Source organism: Oryzias latipes, chromosome 17 (genome assembly GCF_002234675.1).
Source record: "Oryzias latipes chromosome 17, ASM223467v1".
Lineage (NCBI taxonomy): Eukaryota > Metazoa > Chordata > Actinopteri > Beloniformes > Adrianichthyidae > Oryzias > Oryzias latipes.
In genome coordinates this window covers 8881484-8904177 of record NC_019875.2, presented here as the reverse complement: position 1 = coordinate 8904177, position 22694 = coordinate 8881484, and the positions used below count along the sequence as shown (strand labels likewise).

General features: G+C 42.6%; 1 protein-coding gene and 1 long non-coding RNA gene across 2 annotated transcripts; both read right to left on the bottom strand.

Moving 5' to 3' along the window:
- Positions 1-694: 694 nt before the first annotated feature.
- On the bottom strand, positions 695-1598 carry LOC111949047. Its single transcript, XR_002875070.1, has 3 exons — positions 1456-1598; positions 1230-1339; positions 695-1141 (listed from the first exon to the last, which is right to left on the bottom strand). It is a non-coding gene; the product is annotated as an uncharacterized LOC111949047 (long non-coding RNA).
- A 10834-nt stretch (positions 1599-12432) lies between these two features.
- LOC111949046 (tripartite motif-containing protein 16-like) lies at positions 12433-14759 on the bottom strand. Its single transcript, XM_023965055.1, has one exon. It carries the CDS (start codon positions 14716-14718, stop codon positions 13051-13053), a length of 1668 nt encoding a protein of 555 aa, XP_023820823.1. The 5' UTR covers positions 14719-14759; the 3' UTR covers positions 12433-13050.
- Between the last annotated feature and the right edge of the window lie 7935 nt (positions 14760-22694).

The window sequence follows — 22694 nt, the reverse complement described above, 5'->3', positions numbered from 1 at the left end:
GAAGAGCTGGAAATGTTGGCACCGTGGTGCGAAGCCTCCTCCCCACTAGAAGCTGAAGCAGGGCTGTATCCCTTCTGCAGTGGAGTGGCTCTGTATGCAAGCAGGGCAAGATAGGGATCAGCAGCTTTCTTCAGGAGATCTTTTATGGTCTTGACTGCTCTTTCAACTTCACCATTACTCTGAGGGTGTTTGGGACTGCTGGGGATGTGATGGAAGCCATGAGATTGTGCAAACTCTGAAAAAATTGCTCCAGAGAATTGAGGTCCATTGTCTGTCACCAGCTGCTCTGGAATGCCGTGGCGTGCAAAGATAGATTTTAAGTGGTGAATCACGTTTGCATACTTTGTGGTTGCACTGCAAAAAACCACCATCTTAATTCAAGAAAAAAGTACTTGTTTTTAGTAGAAATTGACTAGAAATAAGTCAAATTATCTGTCCATGCAGCTGGTAAATTTTACTTAACAAGATGTCTTGATTTAAGTAAAAATATCGAAGCCATAGTAAATCGGTTAAATCTTGAAATTAGGCAAAAACACTTATTTTAAGCAGTAATTTAAGACAAAAAAACTAGAAACTAGGATATAGGAGCTTGATTAAAATTTATTGCCTACTAAAATTCAGAAAATACATCTTGAAACAAGCTGTTGCAAAAGATATTTTTTCTTGTTTCAATACTAAAAAGAATGAAAACAAATTCACTTTTCGATTCTTTTATTCAACTTACAAACTGAGATTTGTGATACAAATTTACCCAAAGGCACTAGGAATACAACTATTTCTTTAACAACACAATTAGAATACTATTCTAAAGAACAGACATAAACATTGAACTGCAAAAGCAGTTTATCTTCCAACAAATTCTTTACTTTAATGCTCTTTCATGTGGTGGTGATGTCCCACTTGTGAATTGTATCCTGAAGGATCTCTGTCTGAATGACAGAAGGGTGGCCACGCAATTTGTGTAGGTCAGATGTAGTGTGTAATAATATGCCATTTAGAAAATCAGACCCTCGTGAAGCTTTTCTTTTTCAAACGTCACTGGCATCAAACCAATAGCAACGATTCATCTGCTGCCATCGAACACCAAGACTGGACTTGACAGGCCTCTCTTCTGGATGAAGACGTTTGGATCTTTTGTTGACTATAAAGCAGAAAAAACGTTTTTCCTTTAGTATCTCCAATGTAGTAATTTCTTTATGTATCTGCTTAGGGCAAAAATAAAAATTTACCTCCTGAACATGCAGTAAAGCTTCACTAGCACACCCCAGTTTCTTTGATGGAGGTGCCACTGGGGGAAAGAGAATGGGAAGGGCCTTCACCAGAGCAAAGTTGGCTTCCACTGAAACACAATAAATTAAATTTTACTTCTTGAAGAAGAAACACATAGAACCTAGAATTTTCTGAGAAGAAGCATTCACGCATCTAACTACATGTATCAAAAAGGCATAAACTTACTTTTATCCCTGTTGATTGGTGGCTTTATTGCCTTCTTTCATACTCTGTAAAATGACCCTGGTGCAGCAATCCTCCCATCACATTCTGACTTCCTCAATGAATTCATCATAGTGGGGAGCAAGGACTCTATGCATTTCTCTAGGCACCTGCAATGACAAACCAAGTGATGAAAAATATATATACATTTAAAATTTTACTTTATACTTTTTACATAATACTTATATGATGCAGTTCTCTGGATAAACATCCACGATGGATGAAGCTCTGGTATCTCCTCTTATGGCTCCACAATCAATGTAAGCTCGTTTGGCCTGAAACTCCAGATCAAAAAACTGTTAAGATCAGCTTGGGCTTCTACTTTTTGTACATTTCCTGCAGAGTTTTATAATGCTTAGCTTGTACTTGCATACTATCCTTATTCACCAAAAGTGATCAAAAATTGTGTTTTAATTTCTGCCAACAATAGTAACTCTCAAACTTAAAAATGTTAAAGTCACAATTTTTAATAACAGCAAGTTTTCATTCTAACTTTAAGATCATCAAGCATACATGACAAACAGTCTTTCAAACTGGCCGATTTGGGTGGGAAACTGCCCAATCTAGCAACCCTAGCATAAAACTGAGTTACAGTTGAGCAGTATTGGGCTAGCAATAACTCAAGTTAGCTTACTACAATAGCATACTTCTTAACACTGAAATACATTTTTACTAAACAAAAAATTAATTTAACATATTTAAACAGAACCAAAATCTCATTAATTGTATTTTAAAGTATATTTATGATGTATACAGGATACTTACAAAAAAGTGACGGAGTAGCTAAAATAGTGCTAGCGCACGCTAGCTAGTTGCTCCGTTAGCCTGCTTCTCAAGATGTTTAAACCCACTTTATAATCTTTACCAGCTGCGTGGAGCGTAATGGTGATTTATTCTATGTCATATAATTTAATATAGCTTACCTCCTTTTATCTTGTCTGTAGTATCAGGTGACACAAAGGGGTAGGAACCTTTGTATGGGTGGATTTGTACCTGGAGGGAAGAGCAATAAAAGCGGAACCTGTGTGAAGCTACCAGCGTGTCTCGTGTGTTGGTGATATAAAAATATATAAAACTCAGCCACTTGAACATGGTGTCAGAAGTGAACCCAGGAGGGGTTTGAACTGAAGAACTCAGGATAAAAATAATAGTGTGGATTTTGCCGCTCGTAGTCGCCATCGAAGTCCGGGACGGCCGCCATGAGTCGATTCCAGGTACCCCCACCTCAGAAGTTTTCCTTCAAGGCAGATGACTGGCCTAAGTGGATAAAGCGTTTTGAAAGGTTCCGGATTGCGTCTGGTTTGGAGACTCAAGCCGAGGAGAACCAAGTGAATGCGCTGATTTATTCCATGGGGGCGGAAGCCGAGGATATTCTGGTCTCGCTGCACCTGAGTCCGGAGGAGGCAGTCGACTTCCACACAGTCAAGACAAGGCTGGACACTCATTTCGTGGCTCGCAGAAATATAATTTTTGAAAGAGCAAAGTTCAACCAACGACAGCAGGAGATGGAAGAGACGGTCGACAGCTTCCACACTGCGCTGCAATGCCTGGCGGAGCACTGCGGCTACGGCGCTCTTCACAGCGAGATGGTGAGAGACAGATTTGTTGTGGGTTTGAAAGACGAACGGTTATCGGAACAACTACAGATGGATCCAAAGCTGACTTTAGAAAAAGCAGTTAATAGAGCACGACAGAGTGAGCAGGTTAAAAGGCAGCAAGAGATGCTTCACAGTAACTTCAGAGCGGATGTGCAAGTGGATGGCGTGCACGCGCGTCAACACGGCGGCGCGCGAGCGAAGACAAGAGCACCGCCACACCGCCAAAAAGTAATGACACACACACAGGACACAGTAATTCAGTGCACAAGATGTGGAGATTCAAGAGGACATAGCATGCAGCAATGCCCAGCACGTGAAGCAGTGTGCAATCAGTGCAGGAAAAAGGGACATTATGCAAGAGTCTGCAGAACCAAACAGAGGAAAGACATGAAAATTGCTATGGTGACAGAGGACTCAAATGATGGATTTGCTTTTTTAGGTTCAATGTCTGATAAAAACACAATAAGTCCTTGGATCACAGAAGTGGATGTGAACAGCCATAGCACAGTGTTTAAAATTGACACTGGAGCTGATGTGACTGCAGTTTCAGAGACGTTGTACAAAGAAGGACAGTTTGGCAAGCTGGAGAAGCCAACAAAAGTCTTACGAGGACCAGGAGGTTCACGGTTACAAGTCCAAGGTATGTTCACAGCTAACCTTCACAAAAATAACAAAAACACGAAGGAGGACATCTATGTTGTGAAAGGTTTGAGTATGCCGCTCCTGAGTGGGACAGCAGCTATTGCTCTACAGCTGGTTGCCAGAGTAGAGAACATCATTCTGGACTCCACAGCGACTGTTAAAAGGGAGTTCCCTAGGCTTTTCAGTGGACTCGGAAAAATGGAGGGAGAGTACAACATTGTGCTGTAACCGAACGCTCAGCCTTTCTCTCTGTCCACACCAAGACGCATATCTCTTCCCCTTATGCCAAAGGTTAAGGAGGAGCTGACCCGAATGGAGCAGCAAGGGGTCATCTCAAAAGTGGACCAGCCAACTGAGTGGTGTGCACCCATGGTGGTGGTGCCAAAACGCACAGGCAGGGTGAGGATCTGCACTGACCTAACTGAACTGAATAAATCTGTGTTAAGAGAAAAACATCCTCTTCCGTCTGTTGAAAACACATTAGGGCAGCTGGCTGGAGCCAAAGTATTTTCAAAGTTGGATGCTAATGCTGGATTCTGGCAGATTCCACTATCTAAAGACTCTTCTCTGTTGACTACCTTTATAACTCCTTTTGGACGATACTGCTACAATCGTCTGTGTTTTGGGATCTCGTCTGCACCCGAGCACTTCCAGAAACGAATGTCACGTATCCTGGAGGGTCTCGAAGGAGTTTTGTGTCAGATGGATGACGTTCTCATCTGGGGAACCACACAAGAAGAACATGATGAGAGACTGAGAAGAGCATTATCTCGTCTCCAAGAGGCAGGTGTCACGTTAAATGACAAATGTGAGTTTTCAAAAAGCAGGATTAAATTCTTGGGTCAGATTATTGAAGGATCAGGAGTCAGCCCAGACCCTGAAAAGGTTAAAGCCATCACAGGCATGCAGGAGCCTAACAATGTGAGCGAGGTGAGACGTTTTCTTGGAATGGCAAATCACCTTGGAAAGTTTTTGCCTCACCTAGCAGAAAAGACACGCCCTCTGAGAGACCTGCTGAGGAAGTCTAACATGTGGAACTGGGGTTCACAGCAGCAGAAAGCCTTTGAGAGTATCAGAGCTGATCTGACGACACCCCCGGGACTCGCTCTGTATAACCCAAATGCTGAAACGCTGGTGTCTGCAGATTCTTCTTCCTATGGGATGGGCGCGGTTCTCCTCCAAAAACAAGAAAATGGAGGATGGAAACCGGTCGCGTATGCGTCCAGAGCTTTGAGCGAGACAGAGCAGCGCTACGCCCAAATTGAGAAGGAGGCGTTGGCCTTGACATGGGCATGTGAGAGGTTTCAAGAGTTTCTCATCGGGAAATGTTTTCACATGGAAACGGATCACAAACCGTTAGTCCCACTGCTGGGATCAAAGAGATTGGATGAGCTGCCACCCCGCATACAACGCTTACGTATGAGACTGATGAGGTTTTCTTTTACCATCTCTCATGTCGCAGGCAAAAACATCGCAACGGCAGACGTTCTGTCAAGAGCTCCTGTTGGAGGGAATGATTCTGACTTATCGGAGGAAGATATCAACCTGTATGTGGACGCGGTCATAAGCAGCCTACCAGCTACTGAGAGCAGGCTTCAGCAAATTAAGACTCATCAGGAGAATGACGTCATGGTTCAGCAACTCAAAAAGTGCTGCGTGGAAGGATGGCCAGATAAGTTCTCAGCTGACAGATCCCTGCAGCCTTACTTGCAGTACTCAGGAGATCTCTCAGTTCACAGCAGTTTGCTACTTTACGGTAGCAGAATAGTGATTCCTGCATCACTGAAGAAGGACATTCTTTCAAAGCTGCATGAAGGACATCTGGGGATAACCAAATGCAGAGCAAGAGCCAAGCAGTCAGTTTGGTGGCCAGGTCTCAGTAAAGAGTTAACAGAAATGATAGAAAAAATGTGATGTCTGTGCTCGTGAGAGAACAAACCTGAGGGAAACTTTGATTCCTACTGAGTTTCCTACAAGACCATGGTCCACAGTAGGAGCAGACCTGTTTCAGTTTGGTTCACAGCATTACTTGATTGTGGTGGACTATCATTCCAGGTATTTTGAGGTGGCCAAGCTGACATCTACAACATCTGAAGGTGTTATTGAACACTTTAAATCTGTGTTTGCACGACACGGCATTCCGGATGAGGTGCGCACGGATAATGGACCACAATTTAGTTCTGAGCACTTCCGTAATTTTGTGCGCTGCTGGAACTTCAAACACGTGACTTCAAGCCCGCATTTCCCACAGAGCAACGGTGAGGCGGAACGAGCTGTGAGGACGGTAAAGAATCTTCTCAAGAAGTCTGGGGATCCATATCTTGCTCTCATGGCTTATCGTTCTGCGCCTCTAGCAAATGGATACAGCCCTGCAGAACTTCTGATGGGCAGAAGGATAAGGACGACTGTTCCTATGATTTCTTCTCAGCTTACTCCAGAAGGTGCGGATATGAAGCGGCTGAGGAAGATTGAGCAGAAGTACAGACAAAAGCTTCAGCTAGATTATAACAGCAGACACAGAGCACATGATTTGTCTCAGTTACAGCCTGGAGATCATGTGTGGGTTAAAGGTCTGCAGGAGAGGGGCACGGTTGTTTCGGCTGCAAATACTCCAAGGTCGTACGTCATAGATACACCAAAGGGGGTCCTGCGGAGGAACAGATACCACCTTTCACCAACTCCTGTGGCTCCAGAAACACCTGCTCTTTCTCCCCCGCAAGATACGAGAGGAAGTGTGGCCCCTGAAGAAAACGAGTTGGAACAGGAGACTTCAGTGTCTGGAGACGGTTTCCAGTAAGATTCAAGAGATTCAAGAGGTTTTTATTGCCATATTCTGTGTAGCTACACAGAGTAGGAATTTGTTTCGGTGCAAATGTGCAACATAAAACAGAAGAACAGTAAACAACAAAAAATTTTACGCAATGGACAGAACAAAAATATAAATAGAGTCAGTAGTGCAAGGAGTGACAAAACAGTGCAAACTGAGAATGTTCAAGGTGCAGGTAGTGGGCTGGTGACTGATTGGACATTGAAGTGAAATTTGGGGGGGGGGGGGTTACAGGGCGTTTAAGAGTCTGACTGCAGAGGGAAAGAAACTGTTCTTGTGTCTGGAGGTTCTGGTCCTGATGGACCTTAGCCTCCTGCCTGAAGGGAGTAGTCTCAGTAGGTAATGTCCAGGGTGAGAAGGGTCGGCAGCTATCCGGCCTGCACGTCCCCGGGTTCTGGAGACATATAGTTCCTGGACAGATGGGAGGCTGCAGCCGATCACCTTCTCTGCTGAGCGCACAATACGCTGTAGCCTGTTAATGTCTCTGGTTGTGGCACTAGTGTACCACACGGTGATGGACGAGGTGAGGATGGACTCAATGATGGCCGTGTAGAACTGCACCATCATCTGGGCCGGCAGCCGGGCTTTCTTCAACTGCCACAGGAAATACATCCTCTGCTGGGCCTTTTTGAGGAGAGAGCAGATGGATGGCTCCCACTTGAGGTCCTGCGTGATGGTGGTGCCGAGGAAACGCACAGAGTCCACTAGGGTGATGGGAGAGTCTGACAGGGTGAGAGGGGGTGAGGGGGCTGTGACTTTCCTGAAGTCCACTATCATCTCCACTGTCTTCTGGGTGTTCAGCTCCAGGTTGTTGATGCTGCACCACGACACCAGCCGGTCCAGCTCCCCCCTATAGGCAGACTCATCATCATTAGAGATGAGTCCGATGAGAATGGTGTCATCTGCAAACTTGATCAGTTTGACAGAGTCATGGCTGGAGGTGCAGCAGTTAGTGTACAGGGAGAAGAGCAGAGGGGAAAGTACACAGCCCTGTGGAGATCCTGTGCTGATGCATTGGGTGGTGGAGACATTCTTCCCCAGCCGCACACACTGCCTCCGGTCTATTAGGAAGTCAGAGATCCACCTGCAGGTGGAGTCAGGCACGTTGAGCTGGAGGAGCTTTTCCTGGAGCAGAGAAGGGAGGATAGTATTGAACGCAGAGCTGAAGTCCACGAACAGGATCCTAGCATAGGTTCCCGGGGAGTCCAGGTGCTGCAGGATGAAGTGTAGGGCCAGGTTGATAGCATCGTCTACAGACCTATTGGCTCTGTAGGCGAACTGTAGAGGGTCCAGGAGGGGGGAGGTGAAGGACTTGAGGTGGGGGAGGACCAGACGCTCGAATGACTTCATGACTACAGACGTGAGTGCCACAGGCCTGTAGTCATTGAGGCCAGTTATGCGGGGCTTCTTGGGGACAGGGACGATGGTGGACAGTTTGAAGCAGGCCGGGACGTGGCAGGACTCCAGGGCGCCGCCAGCGTACCTAAAGGACTACGTTTGTTCAAACAATAGGAACTGAGTGAGTTCTGGGGCAGAATAATCCCCACACTCAGATTGAGGATCTGAGTAGTCTATCTCATTCCTCATAGATAGAAGTTTGTGGTTTTATGTGAAATGCATGGAGTTGTTAATGGTTTCACTAGGATGTGCACTTCATGTTGGTTATGTGTATGAACACTTTACAGAGGAGCAGTGCAGTGTTACTGATGAGAAATCTTTTTGTTATGTTACCCTGACGTTCTTCATTTAAGAAAGGGGGATGTAGTATCAGGTGACACAAAGGGGTAGGAACCTTTGTATGGGTGGATTTGTACCTGGAGGGAAGAGCAATAAAAGCGGAACCTGTGTGAAGCTACCAGCGTGTCTCGTGTGTTGGTGATATAAAAATATATAAAACTCAGCCACTTGAACATTGTCCGCCGAATATTATATTCCTAATTGTTTTTCCTGTTCGTTCTCGTCATGTTCTGGATCATCAGATGTACGTCGCAAATGTGACAAGATGGCGCTGGGTCGGTCACAATATGAAAATACTCAAAGGGTATCCCAAAATTGCAATAAATAGAATTAATTTTTTTGTGTTACACTTCCTTATGCCATCATTATGAAAATAAATAAGTTATAAAACAGCATATAACGTGTTGGCTCTACTAGTTTATCTTAAGCAAGTCTTCTGAACATATTAATCCCGCTTCATTTGGTCACAATGGACTTTTCCATTTTTGATTGTGCCTGCCGGAATGTTCCATTGAAAAATTACGACAAAACATGAAAAATACATATTTTAAAAGATCAACTATTCTACGTAAACCTTGGTTGATATAACAAATAACTTCTTTGATTAAGGAAGATAATCATTGTCTGATTTGTACAATCTTTCGATTCAAAATAGATCTTTGCACAAAATATTGAGTTGGTATTGCCCAAACCAAGCGCGGTAGAATTATGATTGCATCATCTGTGGATTGCAAAGTACTGTTTATAATTTAAATTTAAATCAGATAACCATGCTGTTAGAGTGAAGTGGCTTGTTCTCAATATTAACAAATATGTATGTGAAAGGTCACTAATTATCATTTCTGCGAATAAAACAATACTTACTTTTGGACCTACACAAAAGATTTTGTGGTAACAATGGATTGTTGACAAGACAGACAACATTGTATTGAAGCCAGGTTTACGAAACACTGTTTTAACAGAGACCTTCTTGCTTATGAACTAGCTATACCTAATCTTGCTTACGTTTATAAATGCTGAAAACAAGCTTGGTTATCATATCATTTCAAAATCAGTGTTTTGATCAAATATAATGTTGATGATGATATTGCAGTAAAAAACAAAAATACTTATCTATTGTTTATCCTATAAATATTGGATGAGCTATTGAACATCAGTATTCAAGTACATTTTTGGATATCAGATAATATGGTTACATCTAAAATAAACTTAAGACCTTAACCTGTGCTTAAATCAGGCCTGCAGTATTTTTTCTTGTTTTGCATGGAAAATGATTAATTTCTAAACTGATCAAGAAAGGTAATGCATATTTTTGTCTTAAAACAAGTTTAATAAACTTAAATTAGGACGTTTTCCTGTCCTTAAATCAGGCTTCCAGTGTTTTTTTTCTTGTTTTGCATGTAAAATGACTACTTTCTAGATTTACAAACTGATCAAGACAGGTAATGCATATTTTTCTTAAAACAAGTGTAATAATCTTACACGTGCTGCTGTTTTTATCTAAAATTAAGATCAATAAGATTTTACAGCTAGTTTTAAGATTGATAATCTTAGGTAGATTGACAAAATTTGCAGTGTGTAAGCAAAGCGATTTCAACAAATCTGGATGCATAATCTACTACTAGCAGGTAAGTTTTGGCTCCCAGCATGAAAAAATCTGCTCCCAGTTTTTGCCACGGTCTTCCTGGGTTGGCAACAACGGCTCTGCAGGATTATGCCTCTCTTTACTGCAGATCCGGCAGTAGAGAACTAACTCATTTATCTGCTGGCTTAATCCAGGCCACCACACCAACTGCTGTGCACGTTTCCTGCATTTCACGACTCCTTGGTGACCTTCATGCAGAGTTGTGAGCACTCCGTTTCTCATTGAAGAAGGGATATAAGCCTGTCACCCTTGAGCAGCAGTCCATCATGTACTGAGAGTGATGCTCGTTCCGCCCAGTAGGGTCTGGTTGCTGGTTCACTGTTGTAGTGAGTCGGCCATCCTTGCTCACAGAGTTGCATCACAGGTGCACACACACTGTCCAGTTGCAGCTCTTGTTTCAGGTGCTCCAAATAGAAGGTGATTGCTGGTAAGTTCTCCATTATCCTGTCCACATGTAGAATTGTGTCCTCCAGCAACTCCTTGCCATCCGGTGTTTCATTATTCAACAGGGGAGCACGTGATAGCATGTCTGCCGTCCACAAGCTCTTTCCTGGCACATGCCATATGGAGTAGGAATAACGCATAAGGCACATTTTAAACCGTTGAATGCATGGAGGAAGGGCATCCAGTTGCTGGGACCCTAACAAACTCCGGAGAGGTTTGTGGTCAGTCTCCATCTGGAAGTGCTTGCCTATGAGGAAGTTTCTGAACCTTTCACCAGCCCAAGTGAGTGCTAAGGCTTCTTTTTCTATGTGGGCGTATCTCTGCTCTGTTTGCGTGCATTTGTGCAGCAGTTCATTTATTCATTCTTTGGTTGAATATGATTTGTCGCTGTTGGGCCACCTGAAATTTTCTATGTGCATTATTCCCACGGTAATCCATTCATCTTGTTTTTTGTTCTGGGTAGTTTGATCCTGGGCCCCTGTGTCCCTGTTTTTCTGGTTATTTATGTCTTGCGTTTCTGGCCTTTCCTTCTCGATGCTTGGAGTGGTTTCGTTATGATGATGAATGTCGTGTCTTCGGTCTCCCACTTGTTTTCTGAGTCTGCCCCCTCTGGTTTTGGGGGAGAAAATCTATGAAGAGTGGTTTGTAAATGTCCGGCCGCCGAGGATTTAGAACATTAAGCCCAAATCCTCAGCTCTAATGGTCCTTTAACGGATCATGTGGTTATGAAGGAATTCAGCTGTGGAGATTATACTAAGGTCGTTTCAAGAAGTGAGAGGATAATCTTATGTGTCATCGGTGCACTTGTGTTTAAATAACACTACGAGCAAATTTGAACATTAACCGTAGAAACTATATCACTGACACTCTCTAGCTTAGTTCCAAGAATTAAATTTTGTGTCCACAAGCCAGTCTTCTATTTTCCCTGCTTATGCAGATGACTCTCGGCTAGAAGCATCTCCATTTAGAGACTTGTTGTACTCCGCCTCTAAATGCATGAGGTTCAGCCAAGCTAAAAATTCTACCAAAACCTACGATCCCTCATGGATCTCAAGTTCTTCCTTTGCAGTATCCAGAAGCCCTTGGCTAATTAAAATTTCAGTAGTCTGTGCTTTTGTTGTCCACCTATTTGAGAACCACTGATATCAAATACAAAGCATCAAATCCAGCCGAGCTGCAGTCCATTGCTATGTGAGATGCAGACCTTCCTCATCTACGAATCTCATTGGTCCTTGGATACCCTGCCATTAGCCTCCTCCTCAATGACTTTCTAAAGGTGCCTCCCTCCGGAAATGACAGAAGGTTACTTCTCTCTTAACATTGGTGTGTAAAAAAAAAAATGGTGTTAAGATTACGTGCAGGTTCTATATTTCACTATCATTTCTCTGTTGGAATCTGTGATTCTGGTTGTCTTCTATGGTGCGATGAATCCACAAATAGGACTTTCCTTAACTCACTACTTGATGTCATTTTCACAGATTTGTTCTTTAAAAGCACTGTTATTCCATTTATCTCAAGCAATCTAAAATTGATCAGTTTCTAAGTTATTAATCTTTGCCATGAATAATACTGCTTTTGTCTTTATCTATGCATCGCTTCTTGACCCTGCAAACCCTACTTTCCGGTCAGCACTTCAGTTTCTGACGGATGATATTGTCGCCCCTGCATTCTTTGATCTGGTGCCGCAACGACGACTGCACTCCATGTACTGAAAGTGATGGGGCGGTAAAATTCCTCAGAGTTTCAATGAGTTTCTTATGTGAATCAACAAATACGTTAGCATCAGAATGGCATACAAAATCTTGGATTATAGATGCTTTTTATATGTATGTGTGTTTCTATAAAAAAAATTGAACATGTTTAAATAAAGTGTTCAAAAATAAAGAGTCAAAAGGACAAAGACTAACTGACAGATGTTTCTGCCTTGAACATGAACTGTCATTTCTGGAGTTCCAGGAAAACTGCCTCAGTTCTTCCCTCATATTATTCCCACTTTTCTTCATCATATTTCACACAAACTCTGGAATGAAGACAAAAGAATCAGGATATTTTCATTGTCAAATGATCAGAAACAACTTTTCTCTGAAAAAACAAAGAAGTGAAAACGCAAATCTTCAATCCAAAATTGTAAAATGAAACAAATAGAAAGAAAACCAAGTTGTAAATGTTCTTCTTTCTACAACAACACAAAAACATGAACAAAACATTTGTGTGAAATTTGAATTCAAACAGTAAAATCCCAAAGTTCAAAGAAACAGGAAGAAAACAGATTTTACTCAAACGTTTGAGATTTATGTTCAAAAATGTCTCAAATCCACATTCTAGAGATTTTTCATTTCACTCTATATTTCTGACAACAAACATTACTCCACAGAATATTAACAGTTAACCCTTGTGCTATCCTAGGCACTTTAACGTTGGGAGTTGGGTCATCTAGACCCACTAGACAGTGCGCTGAACCTTTTTTCTTCAATGATTTGTGTACCTCACTGGTGTCCATGAATTACATGAAATCTTTCCACCTTTATCCACCTTTATCATGGCAGGGAGAACACGTCAATGTAAAGGTGGGGTCATCTAAGATAGCACAAGGGTTAAAAAGTTTAGTTCAAAATGATCTAAAGCAGAGAAATCACTCAAAACAAACATTTCACTTCTTTCAGGAACTATTTGAGTTTACAGAACTCTGCTGTGGCTCCAACACAACCAAAACCCAACCTTAGTCCAGCATGGAGCGTCTGAGTGAATGTGGTCTGGACTCTGTGGAGGAGAGTCATGCTTTCAGAGACGCTGTAGAAGGACAGAACACCTGCTCTGTGATCCAGGTACACTCCTACTCTGGAGGAAACAGGAGCTGAGATGGAGGTTTTTATGCTGTTGTGGTAAAATGAGAAACTATCTTGAAAACAATCTAATGACCAAGATTTATCACTAAAGCCAAATTCACTTTCATCTCCAGATCTGCTGATGTTCTTGTATGCAACTGCTACACAAACATATTCCCCTCTCCACTCCACCTCCCAGTAACAACGTCCAGTCAGACTCTCTCTACTCAGAACCTGAAAAAAATAAAGAAATGTGTCTGGATAATAAAAATCAGACTGAGGTTTTTCCATAAATGTCACTTTTCTGTTCTCCTCTGACAGTAACAGTTGTCTGTTTGCTGTGTTGGGATCCAGTGTGATTTGACATGAATATTTGAGGAAGTCAGCTCTGCTCTTTGGTTCTGGTTCTGGCAGTAAAACATCCACATGAGTGACTGTCAGTGAGATGTTTGTCCATTCCTCTCTCAGAATGTCCTGCAGTTTGTCTCTGAGCTCTGACACAGCTGCTGTCACATCCTCAAAGTATCTCAGAGGACGGACATTGATGCTGGATGAGTGTGTGGACTCACTGAGTGGTGGCAGTGAGGGGTAGTTGAGCAGAAACTGGCTGTGATCCTCTGTGAGTGAGAGCTGCTTCAGCTCAGCGTCTCTCCTCTTCAGCTCAGTGATCTCCTGCTCCAGCTCCTCCTGAAGATCTTTGACTCGTCTCACTTCAGTTAGACGCTGGGATCTGATCTGTTTCTTCACATCACAGATTCTTTTCTGGATGAGACGGATCATCTCAGTGAAGATCTTCTCACTGTCCTTCACTGTTTGATCAGCAGAGTGATTGATGGCCTCCACCTCCTGTTGAAGCAGCTTCACCTCCTTCTCTCTGTCCTGGATTCTCTGCTGGATTTGTTGTTGACTCTCCTCCAGCTCTCTCTGCCTCTCAGTCCTTTCTGCTGCAGCTGAGACTGTGTCGTGGCCTCTATGTTCTTCCACAGAGCAGAGATAACAGATACACTTCTGATCAGTGCGACAGAACATCTTCATCACCTCATCATGATGGGAGCAGATGTTCTCCTGCAGGTTCTTGGAGGGTTCCACCAGCTTGTGTTTCTTGAATGCAGCTGCATCCAAATGAGGCTTAAGGTGTTTCTCACAGTAAGAGGCCAGACAGATCAAACAGGACTTGATGGCTTTCAGTTTTCTTCCAGTGCAGACATCACAGACCACATCTTCAGGTCCAGCATAGCAGAGATCAGCAGGAGCAGCTTGGAGTCCAGTCTTCCTCAGCTTCTCTATTATATTTGCTAACAAGGTGCTTTTCACCAGAACAGGTCTCGGTATGAAGGTCTTCCTGCACTGAGGACAGCTGGGGGTTTTATCCTCTTCATCCCAGAATCCTTGAATACACTTCATGCAGTAGCTGTGTCCACAGGGAATAGTCACCGGATCCTTCAGCAGATCCAGACAGATGGAACAGCGGAGAGTTTCTTGATCCAGATCAACTCCTTTCTGCGCCATTTCTCCTCTCAGACACAAAGACTGTGAGAGTTTCACTTCCTCAGAAACCAGTTTGACTCTGATCCTCCCATCAGGTGTTGTCACTGAGTTCAACCAATCAGCTTCTTTCTTCTCTTCCTGTTGGTTACGCCGATCATGACAGAGGAGGAGCTGCAGATCCGGAAGAGAAAGAAAGAGAGGGCAATACTCAAGCAAAAGGCACCATTAGTTACAGTATTTCAGGCTTTTGATCTATTAATCTTTTAAGATGAGATATTTATAAGATTGATAGATTATAAATCAGTTAATTTGAAAGATGGCTTATTAACTGTGGATTTTATATATGTAAATTTTCAATTGGAGAAGTAACAGATTAATACCATTTTCTAACTTTTTATCATCAGATTTTAATATGTAAGAATTAGTTTGACATTAATCATAGCATTATTGTTTAATTTGGAGCTTATAAATCTTTTGTAATTGGATCCAGAATTTAATTACAATGAAAAGAAGAATAACTAATTCAAGAAAATCATTTCAAAAACTGCAGATACGGTCTTTATTTGAGAATTTGGATATTGTTTGATATTACATATTTGTGGGATACATTTTATGTTAAATTATTCTTTAAAATGTATTTAATTTTGCTATTTTTACATATGTGGCTGTAACCATGCTATTTTCCTCTTCTTTTTATTTAGATTGTTCAATTACGGCTATGAATCCGGAGGGGGGGATCTGTGGAGTGGTGGGGCCACTTGAACACAAGTCGGGGGATGATCACCCCGGTCGGGTTTGCCTGAGCGAGGGGTTTGATGATTAAAGACCTGAAACACCCTATGACCTTGGGTCTATCACTGATGATGTGTCCAAGTAGCAGACAGTTGTCTGCACAGAAAGACGATAACCGGGGCAACAAGGGCCATCGCCCCAAACTGCAGTTCCTGTGAAGAAGAAACCTAAAGCAAGCTACAGAGAACCCTTCTGAACTATACCCGCAGGGGTTCCCGAGAGGCGGGGAGAATGAGAATCTGAAACGGACAGATCTATCGGCAAAGACATCAGCTAACGGTCAACCTAGAAAGAGAACGGTCTGTACCTGCGGCAAGGTGTGCAAAACCTTGACAGGTCTCAAAATCCACCAGACCAAGATGAGCTGCCTGAAGGGAGGAAGAGTAAAACACAGGGGCAATGGCCAGCACTATAGATAGATGAAGATTATAGATGAAGTTCTCATCACAGACCCTGGTCAGATTAAGGAGGACCCAGGCCCAGAGTCCCCCCACAGTAGCGGGAAGCTTCTTTCTATTTCGGCTTTTCCCATCAGGGGTCACCACAGCGAATCATCCTTTTCCACCTCACTCTATCATGAACATCTTCTGATGTTGTGATGGAGAGGAGGTCACTGAACAGACTCCTTTCAATCATGGACAACCCATGATTCCTCTCCACCCTGTTCTGGACAAACAGCGTAGCTCCTTTTCGAGAAGGCTCAGATAGCTCCGGTCCAAAACTGCCCTGTACCAAAAATCCTTCATACCCAATGCAATAACCCTGTACAACAACTCACAATGCAAAAGATAACCTTTGCACATTTTTATTATCTATTTTATTAGTTTTTTTTCTATTTTGCACATTTCTTTTGCACATCTTTTTTCCTGCACTGTTCTTTAAATAGCTTTTTAAATTATGCTACCTTGATGTCTGCATTTATGCTACATTTTCTTTGTTCTTGTTTTTTTTTTTTAATTTCATTCTAAGTCTTTTTTTCCCTCTGCTGTCAGTTGCTATGGTGACAAACAAATTTCCCACGTGTGGGATCAATAAAGTATTTCTGATTCTACCCTAACATTAGCCAACTTCATGTTCTCTGTTAAGACATCCATATATCTCCTCTTTGGCCGTCCTCTTGCCCTCCGGCCAGGCAGCTCCATCTCCAACATTCTTCTACCAATATATCCACTATCCCTCCTCTGAACATGTCCAAACCATCTCAGTCTGGCTTCTCTGACTTTGTCGCTAATACAGGCAACATGAGCCGTCCCTCTGATGTACTCGTTCCTTATCCTGTCTAACCTGGTCACTCCTAAGGAGAACCTCAACATCTTCATCTCTGCTACCTCCATCTCAGCCTCTTGTCTCTGTCTCACTGCTACCGCCTCTAACCCATAGAGCAGAGCTGGTCTCACCACTGTCTTGTACACCTTTCCTTTGAGTCAGAGAGAAAAACCAGAACATCATCAGGTGAAGTGGCCTGCCACCAACAACAAGGAGTTAGACGAGGACATATATAAGATTATGGAGATAACATCAAAGGGCGGACCACAAACTCCAGGCCATATTCACCTTCATAATAAACATTGGCCCAGAGCGGTTTGGGGTGAAAGAAAGGCCAAAGAGTAGCAAACCAGCAAGACCCAACAGGCGAGAGCATGAGATCGGTCAGCTGAGGCAGGAAAACCCTGAAACGCATGTTCAAGACAAAAAAGGAAGAGGAAAGAAGCGCCTTGTCTGAGATCAGGGAGATTTTGAGAAGAAAGCTCTTCAAACTAAGATGAGCTGAGCAGAAGGAAAGAAAAAGAGAGGGCAAGAAAAGTGTTATCAAACAACTACTGGGACATTCGGGAATACGCAGAGCTAGTGTCAGAATGCCGGTTCAACTGTGTGTTAGGATCATTTCATCTACATGTCAGAGAGTTTGATAAAAGTGATGAAGTACATGGAAAGTATCAAAGTATTTTTAATAATGAATCTGCAGTCTGTGTGACTGTGACAAGAAAAGACAAGTTTTCCCTCAAGGACAATTTCAAAATAAAAGCTGTGGAAGGCAGCAGCACAGAGCAGTTTTCCAGAAACAACATGGTTTCAAGAACCCGTCTCTCTTGAACCCTCATGAACCTTCACCTTTAAACATCATCTTAATGTATCAAAGCTGTTAGTTCAGCAGAAAAACATCTAACTGTTGGGTCTTGTGAAGCTGCAATCTGCCAACATTCCTTTCTACCTTTATCCACCTTTGTCATGGTAGGGAGAACACGTCAATGTAAGGGTGAGGTCATCTAAGATAGCACAAGAGTGACGCACAAACGTTCCAATTTAGAGTCAACAAATCCCAGCCTGTCACACTCTTCCACACAAGGACGAAAAGAAAAAGAAGCACTATTGTTGTCAAATTTGTTAGCAGACAGCACAAAGTAGAAATCTTCAAGCAGGCTCAGGAATTTTAGAGTACTGGGCTCTACTTAAATGAACATCTGACAAAGAAACAAGCTGACATTGTCTGGAACAGTCGGATCCTTGGAAAGCAAAAGAAAATTCCTCCAACCTGAAGCAGAGATGGAAAAGTGTCCGTAGGGTTAAATGGACCATCAGAACATCCAAACATTTACAAGATTTGGATGTTCAGATTATGCTGATTATGATTTTGAACATGATATGTATCCAGATCTTCATGTTTTTAATCATATCAAAGACTCTTGTAGATAGTAGATATTACACATAAGAACAACTTAAAATTTGGTCTAGATGAGACATTTTCACATATTCATTTCAACTGCAGACGTCTATCTAAAAATGTTGACAAAATCACTGATTGACAAACTAAAAAGTAGATTCATGTTTTATCTGAGACACTGATGTACAATAACAAGTATCAGCAGTCCTTTTGTTCACATGAAGCCATGTGGAGATTTTTAGTTCCTTCTTTGTTCTCCTCACTTCCAAGTTTTAGGAGCAGAACATCTGTGCTGCTGTCAGAAATATCTAATTTGATTTCAGAAGATCAAAAAGGTCCAAAGATGTTTCTCATGATCTAAAAAATCTTTATCTTTGATCACAACTGACTTGTAGATCACGTTTAAATGTTTGACCACCAGAGGGCAGCACTGAAACACTCAGCTCATTTATAAACAAACAACTTTGTTTTAAAAAACAATTTTTTTTGAAGAAATAAAATGTAGTGTATGTTTGAGTTTCACTTGTTTTTACTTTTATTTTTGGAATTTCGTTTATTTGAGACTTTTTTCTTTACAGCCAGTCAAACACCAGGTACAGTATTTTACCTTTCCTCCTGTAGTTTTATACCTGAAACCACGTGGTTTAGTGAAAAGTTTGTTCATTTAGATTTTAAACTTCTTCAAGTTTGAAAACTGACATAAACTGACAAATAGTAAACTCATTTTGAGACCTAAAAGAGTTCAAATCTTTGATTTTTCTGACTAAAACTCCTTTATCTTTCATCAGAGTTCATAAAGAAACTGTTCTTTTCAGTTTCAGACCAGAAAATCCTTTTCTGCAGGTTTTTAAGTTCATTCTTTTGGCAATAGCAATGAGGAAGAGACGGGGAAGGAGAAATGGCGCTGAGATTAGGAAGGTGCTATTCAACGCGATACTCAGCTAAGTAAAGAAATGTGGGCACTATTGAACTCTGGAGAGAGAGTGGACAGCAGTGTTGTATTTCTAAAAGTAAAGACCTACTTTTCACTTCCCCAGCGACGCAAGAGGAGACACGCGGCACCTGCATGGAATGATTCAATTCAATTCAATTTTATTTGTTTAGCCCAAATTCCCAACAGCAGTGTGATCTCTGCTCCCATCAGATCCTTCACTTTTTTTGAGTCAAGATATTATTTTATAGACTTAGACTAACAACCCAGCTGCATTTTTTTATGTGAGCAGGACCACCAAACTGTTTAGAAATGGATGCTAGTCAGCAAGGTTTGAGCTTGGCAGTTGCTGCACAGTTTGTTATGCCATGGTTTATGGCAGGGGTGGGCAAACTAGGGCCCGCGGGCTGGATCCGGCCCGCCTCCATGTTTGGTCCGTCCCACTGAACAATATCAGTGTTTTTCATTTTTATCTGGCCACACGATCAAGACCCACATAGAACGTGAAATTTTATTCCACCCCTCTGCAGTCTGTACTCCAATCTGAAACGCTCTAAAATCCCTGTCAAATAGAACAGAAGACAGTCTTCGCTTTCTACATAGCAGTTCATCTTTCCAAGTTTAGCTCATTCTTTTAGAACGATTATGCTCCTTTTTTTAAACAGCGCACTTGTTCTGTGTCCTGATTGGCTGGAGACCTTGTCAATCAATCTCCTAAGTCCGTGCCGTGTCTTCTGTACAGAAACGCGGAGCTCTTCAGATCTACAGAAATCTCTGATCGCAATCAGATCTTTGTTTTCCTTCGCAGATCCTGGACCTAATTTCTATGAAGGTTTGAGAATTTAAACAAGTGAAAAGGGAAAAAATGTTCATGTCTGTCTGCGAAAAGTGTATTTAGGCAGTGAGGAGTTTTACTGCCATAAACGTCTGTAATCAGACTCGGTGGATTTCACCAATCACGGTTATTTTTAGAACGAAACTCCTGCAATAAACAAGGGAACTCTGTACTGGTGAAAAGGTAACGTAGATATATATGCATAGCTGCAGCAGAAAACATAGAAATTTGCTTTTTTTCATCATGAGAAACAGACGCGCAGGGCGCAGCGCAGCTGCTCAGTTTTAGCTCAAACTGTGAGACGTGAGAAGCTGCAGTGATCTAAGTCTCAGCAGGACAAAGACAGGAGAGCATCCAACATTCATTGTTTTATCTTTTTAATGTATCAGTAAATTTTTTCCTGACTTTTTGTCTCTGAAAAATCACAGTTATTTGGTCATTTTTTATTTCAGAAATAGTGTTATTTGTTTTATTAAAAGGATCATGAATAAATACAACTTTATTTTAGGGCTTTACAATAAAAGAAAGATAAAAGAAGTTAAAAGAAAAAGAGTTATTGTGGCCCTCACAAGAAAAACTCTAAAATGCTCTTGTCATGGCTAGCAGGCTAAGGCAGACTCAAGTGCTGGAACCCGGAAGGACACAAGGCAGGCAGAAAGGTAAGTGGTAACTGGTTTTAATACAGCAGAGAGGATGAAACTGAGTCCCAGGTATCCTGTGGTAGACAGCGGAGGTGGTTGGAGGGTCTTGTCGTCAGATGAGACGACAGGACTGTTGTGTATTGAAGTTAGTAATGTTGAACTCCATTACCCAGCATGCATGTGTTACCCAGAATGCTTAGAGAATGGTCACGTGAGAGTGCACTGAGCAGAGAGCTAGGAAGCGGTTGATAGCCATGCACTGTGTAGTACGTTGAAAGAGACTGTTAAATAAAAGGTCATAGAAACCCAGCGACTGACTTGGCTTACTTTAAGATAAGCAAGACAACACAAGGACTAAATGACTTTCAAAGCCATGTGTATAGAAGCCCAGGCCCTAGCACAAGAACTACACAAGGATGAGGAGGCTGCTCTGTCAAATAGTCACCTATAACCCCCAGAACCAGGATGCTATTAAACCAGAACATCGCAAGAATCACTTAAAGGGCGAACTGAAAGAGGAACTGTTGGGTGAGATAAAAACAGGGATAAATGAGCAACTGAAAGAGCTTTCAGCCGATCTTACAACAAAGATGAGGCACCAGCTTTCCAACCATCAGCAGCCCACTCTGACCTCTTTATCCAATTGGGCTAGACCACAAAGCCATACCCCCACCACTTCCCACCAGTGGGATTCAGACGAGAGACCTATATGCTGGAGTTGTGGAGTGGCGCTGCACCCAGCGATCATCAACGTCTCAGGATTTTTAACTTCCCCTACAGTATTACAGGCTACTGTGCAACTGGAGCGAAGATCCGCCCTGCCTGGGGAATGCCCCAAGGTTTTACTTAAAATAAACAACCAGCCTATCCCCTTAATACTAGATAGAGGGTCACAGGTCACAATGCTTAGTCAGAGCTTATTCGACAAACATCTGAGACACTCTGCCTTGGCTGACCCTACGAGCTGCTAACAGACTGTGAATTCCCTACAGAGGCTACACTATTGTGGACTGTTTTGTACGCAGTATGGAGGTCACTGGAAAAGGTATTATTGTTGTGGATGATGATTGCCTTTGCCCAGATAAAGGGATTCCAGGTATGAACATTAATAAACCTGTTTGATCCATCCTCAAACGGGGGAGCCACCCAGGACTATGGGCATTCAAAACCATCATGATCTCTGTTGCAGGGAAGGCATGGTCAAGAGGATTTGCAGTATGCAAACGGGCCACCACGGAGGCTCCTATCCCATCCTATGAAGAAGTTGCTAAGTTGCTCCAACAGTCACCTATCATCATTCCATTGCAATCTAAGATCGTCCTGTGGATGCAGGTACCGGCAGCCCAATCATCTCAGCCTGTACTGTGGTTGTGAAGCATTTTCCAGACAATGACACAGAATGGCACATAGGACGAACCTTTGCTTCAGTGGTTGGTGGACATGTCCCCTGTAAAGTTTGCAATCCTAACCCATACCCTGTCGAGGTATCACAGTGCCAGACTCTGGCCCAAGTAACTGAGGTAGTAACTGCTGATATACAGGGTGAACATGAACTTGAACTTAACTCAGTGGCCCCAGATGTGGTGGAGGTGGCAGTGAGACGAGTGGGTGTTGTGGATGGTGAGAAAGAGGATGCAAATCCTGTATTTGCCTTACAGGGAGATGGCCGTACTCCAGACTCACAGAAGGAGATGACCAGTCTCTTGCATAAATGGAGGAGAGTTTTCTCATGCCATGAAGATGATTTTGGCAGAACAGGAGTTGTAAAACATCAGATACCCACCACCTCTGCACCCCCTGGTCATGAGCGGCCAGCTTACACCAAGAACTACAGGCGCTGTTAAAAACATGTTGGGAAGCGGAGTGGTGAAAGAAAGCTCTAGACCTGTGTTTCCCAACGCTGGTCCTCGGGGCACACTGTCCTGCATTTTTTCAATCCAACCATGCTCAAACACACCTGCCTTTGATGACTATCATCGTCAGGCTTCACAGGGCCTGATGATGAGTTGAATCAGGTGTGCAGAAGCAGGGCAACATGGAAAACATGCAGGACAGTGTGCCCTGAGGACCAGGGTTGGGGAAACACTGCTCTAGTCCATGGGCACCACCAATCGTGCTGGTAAAGAAGAAAGATGG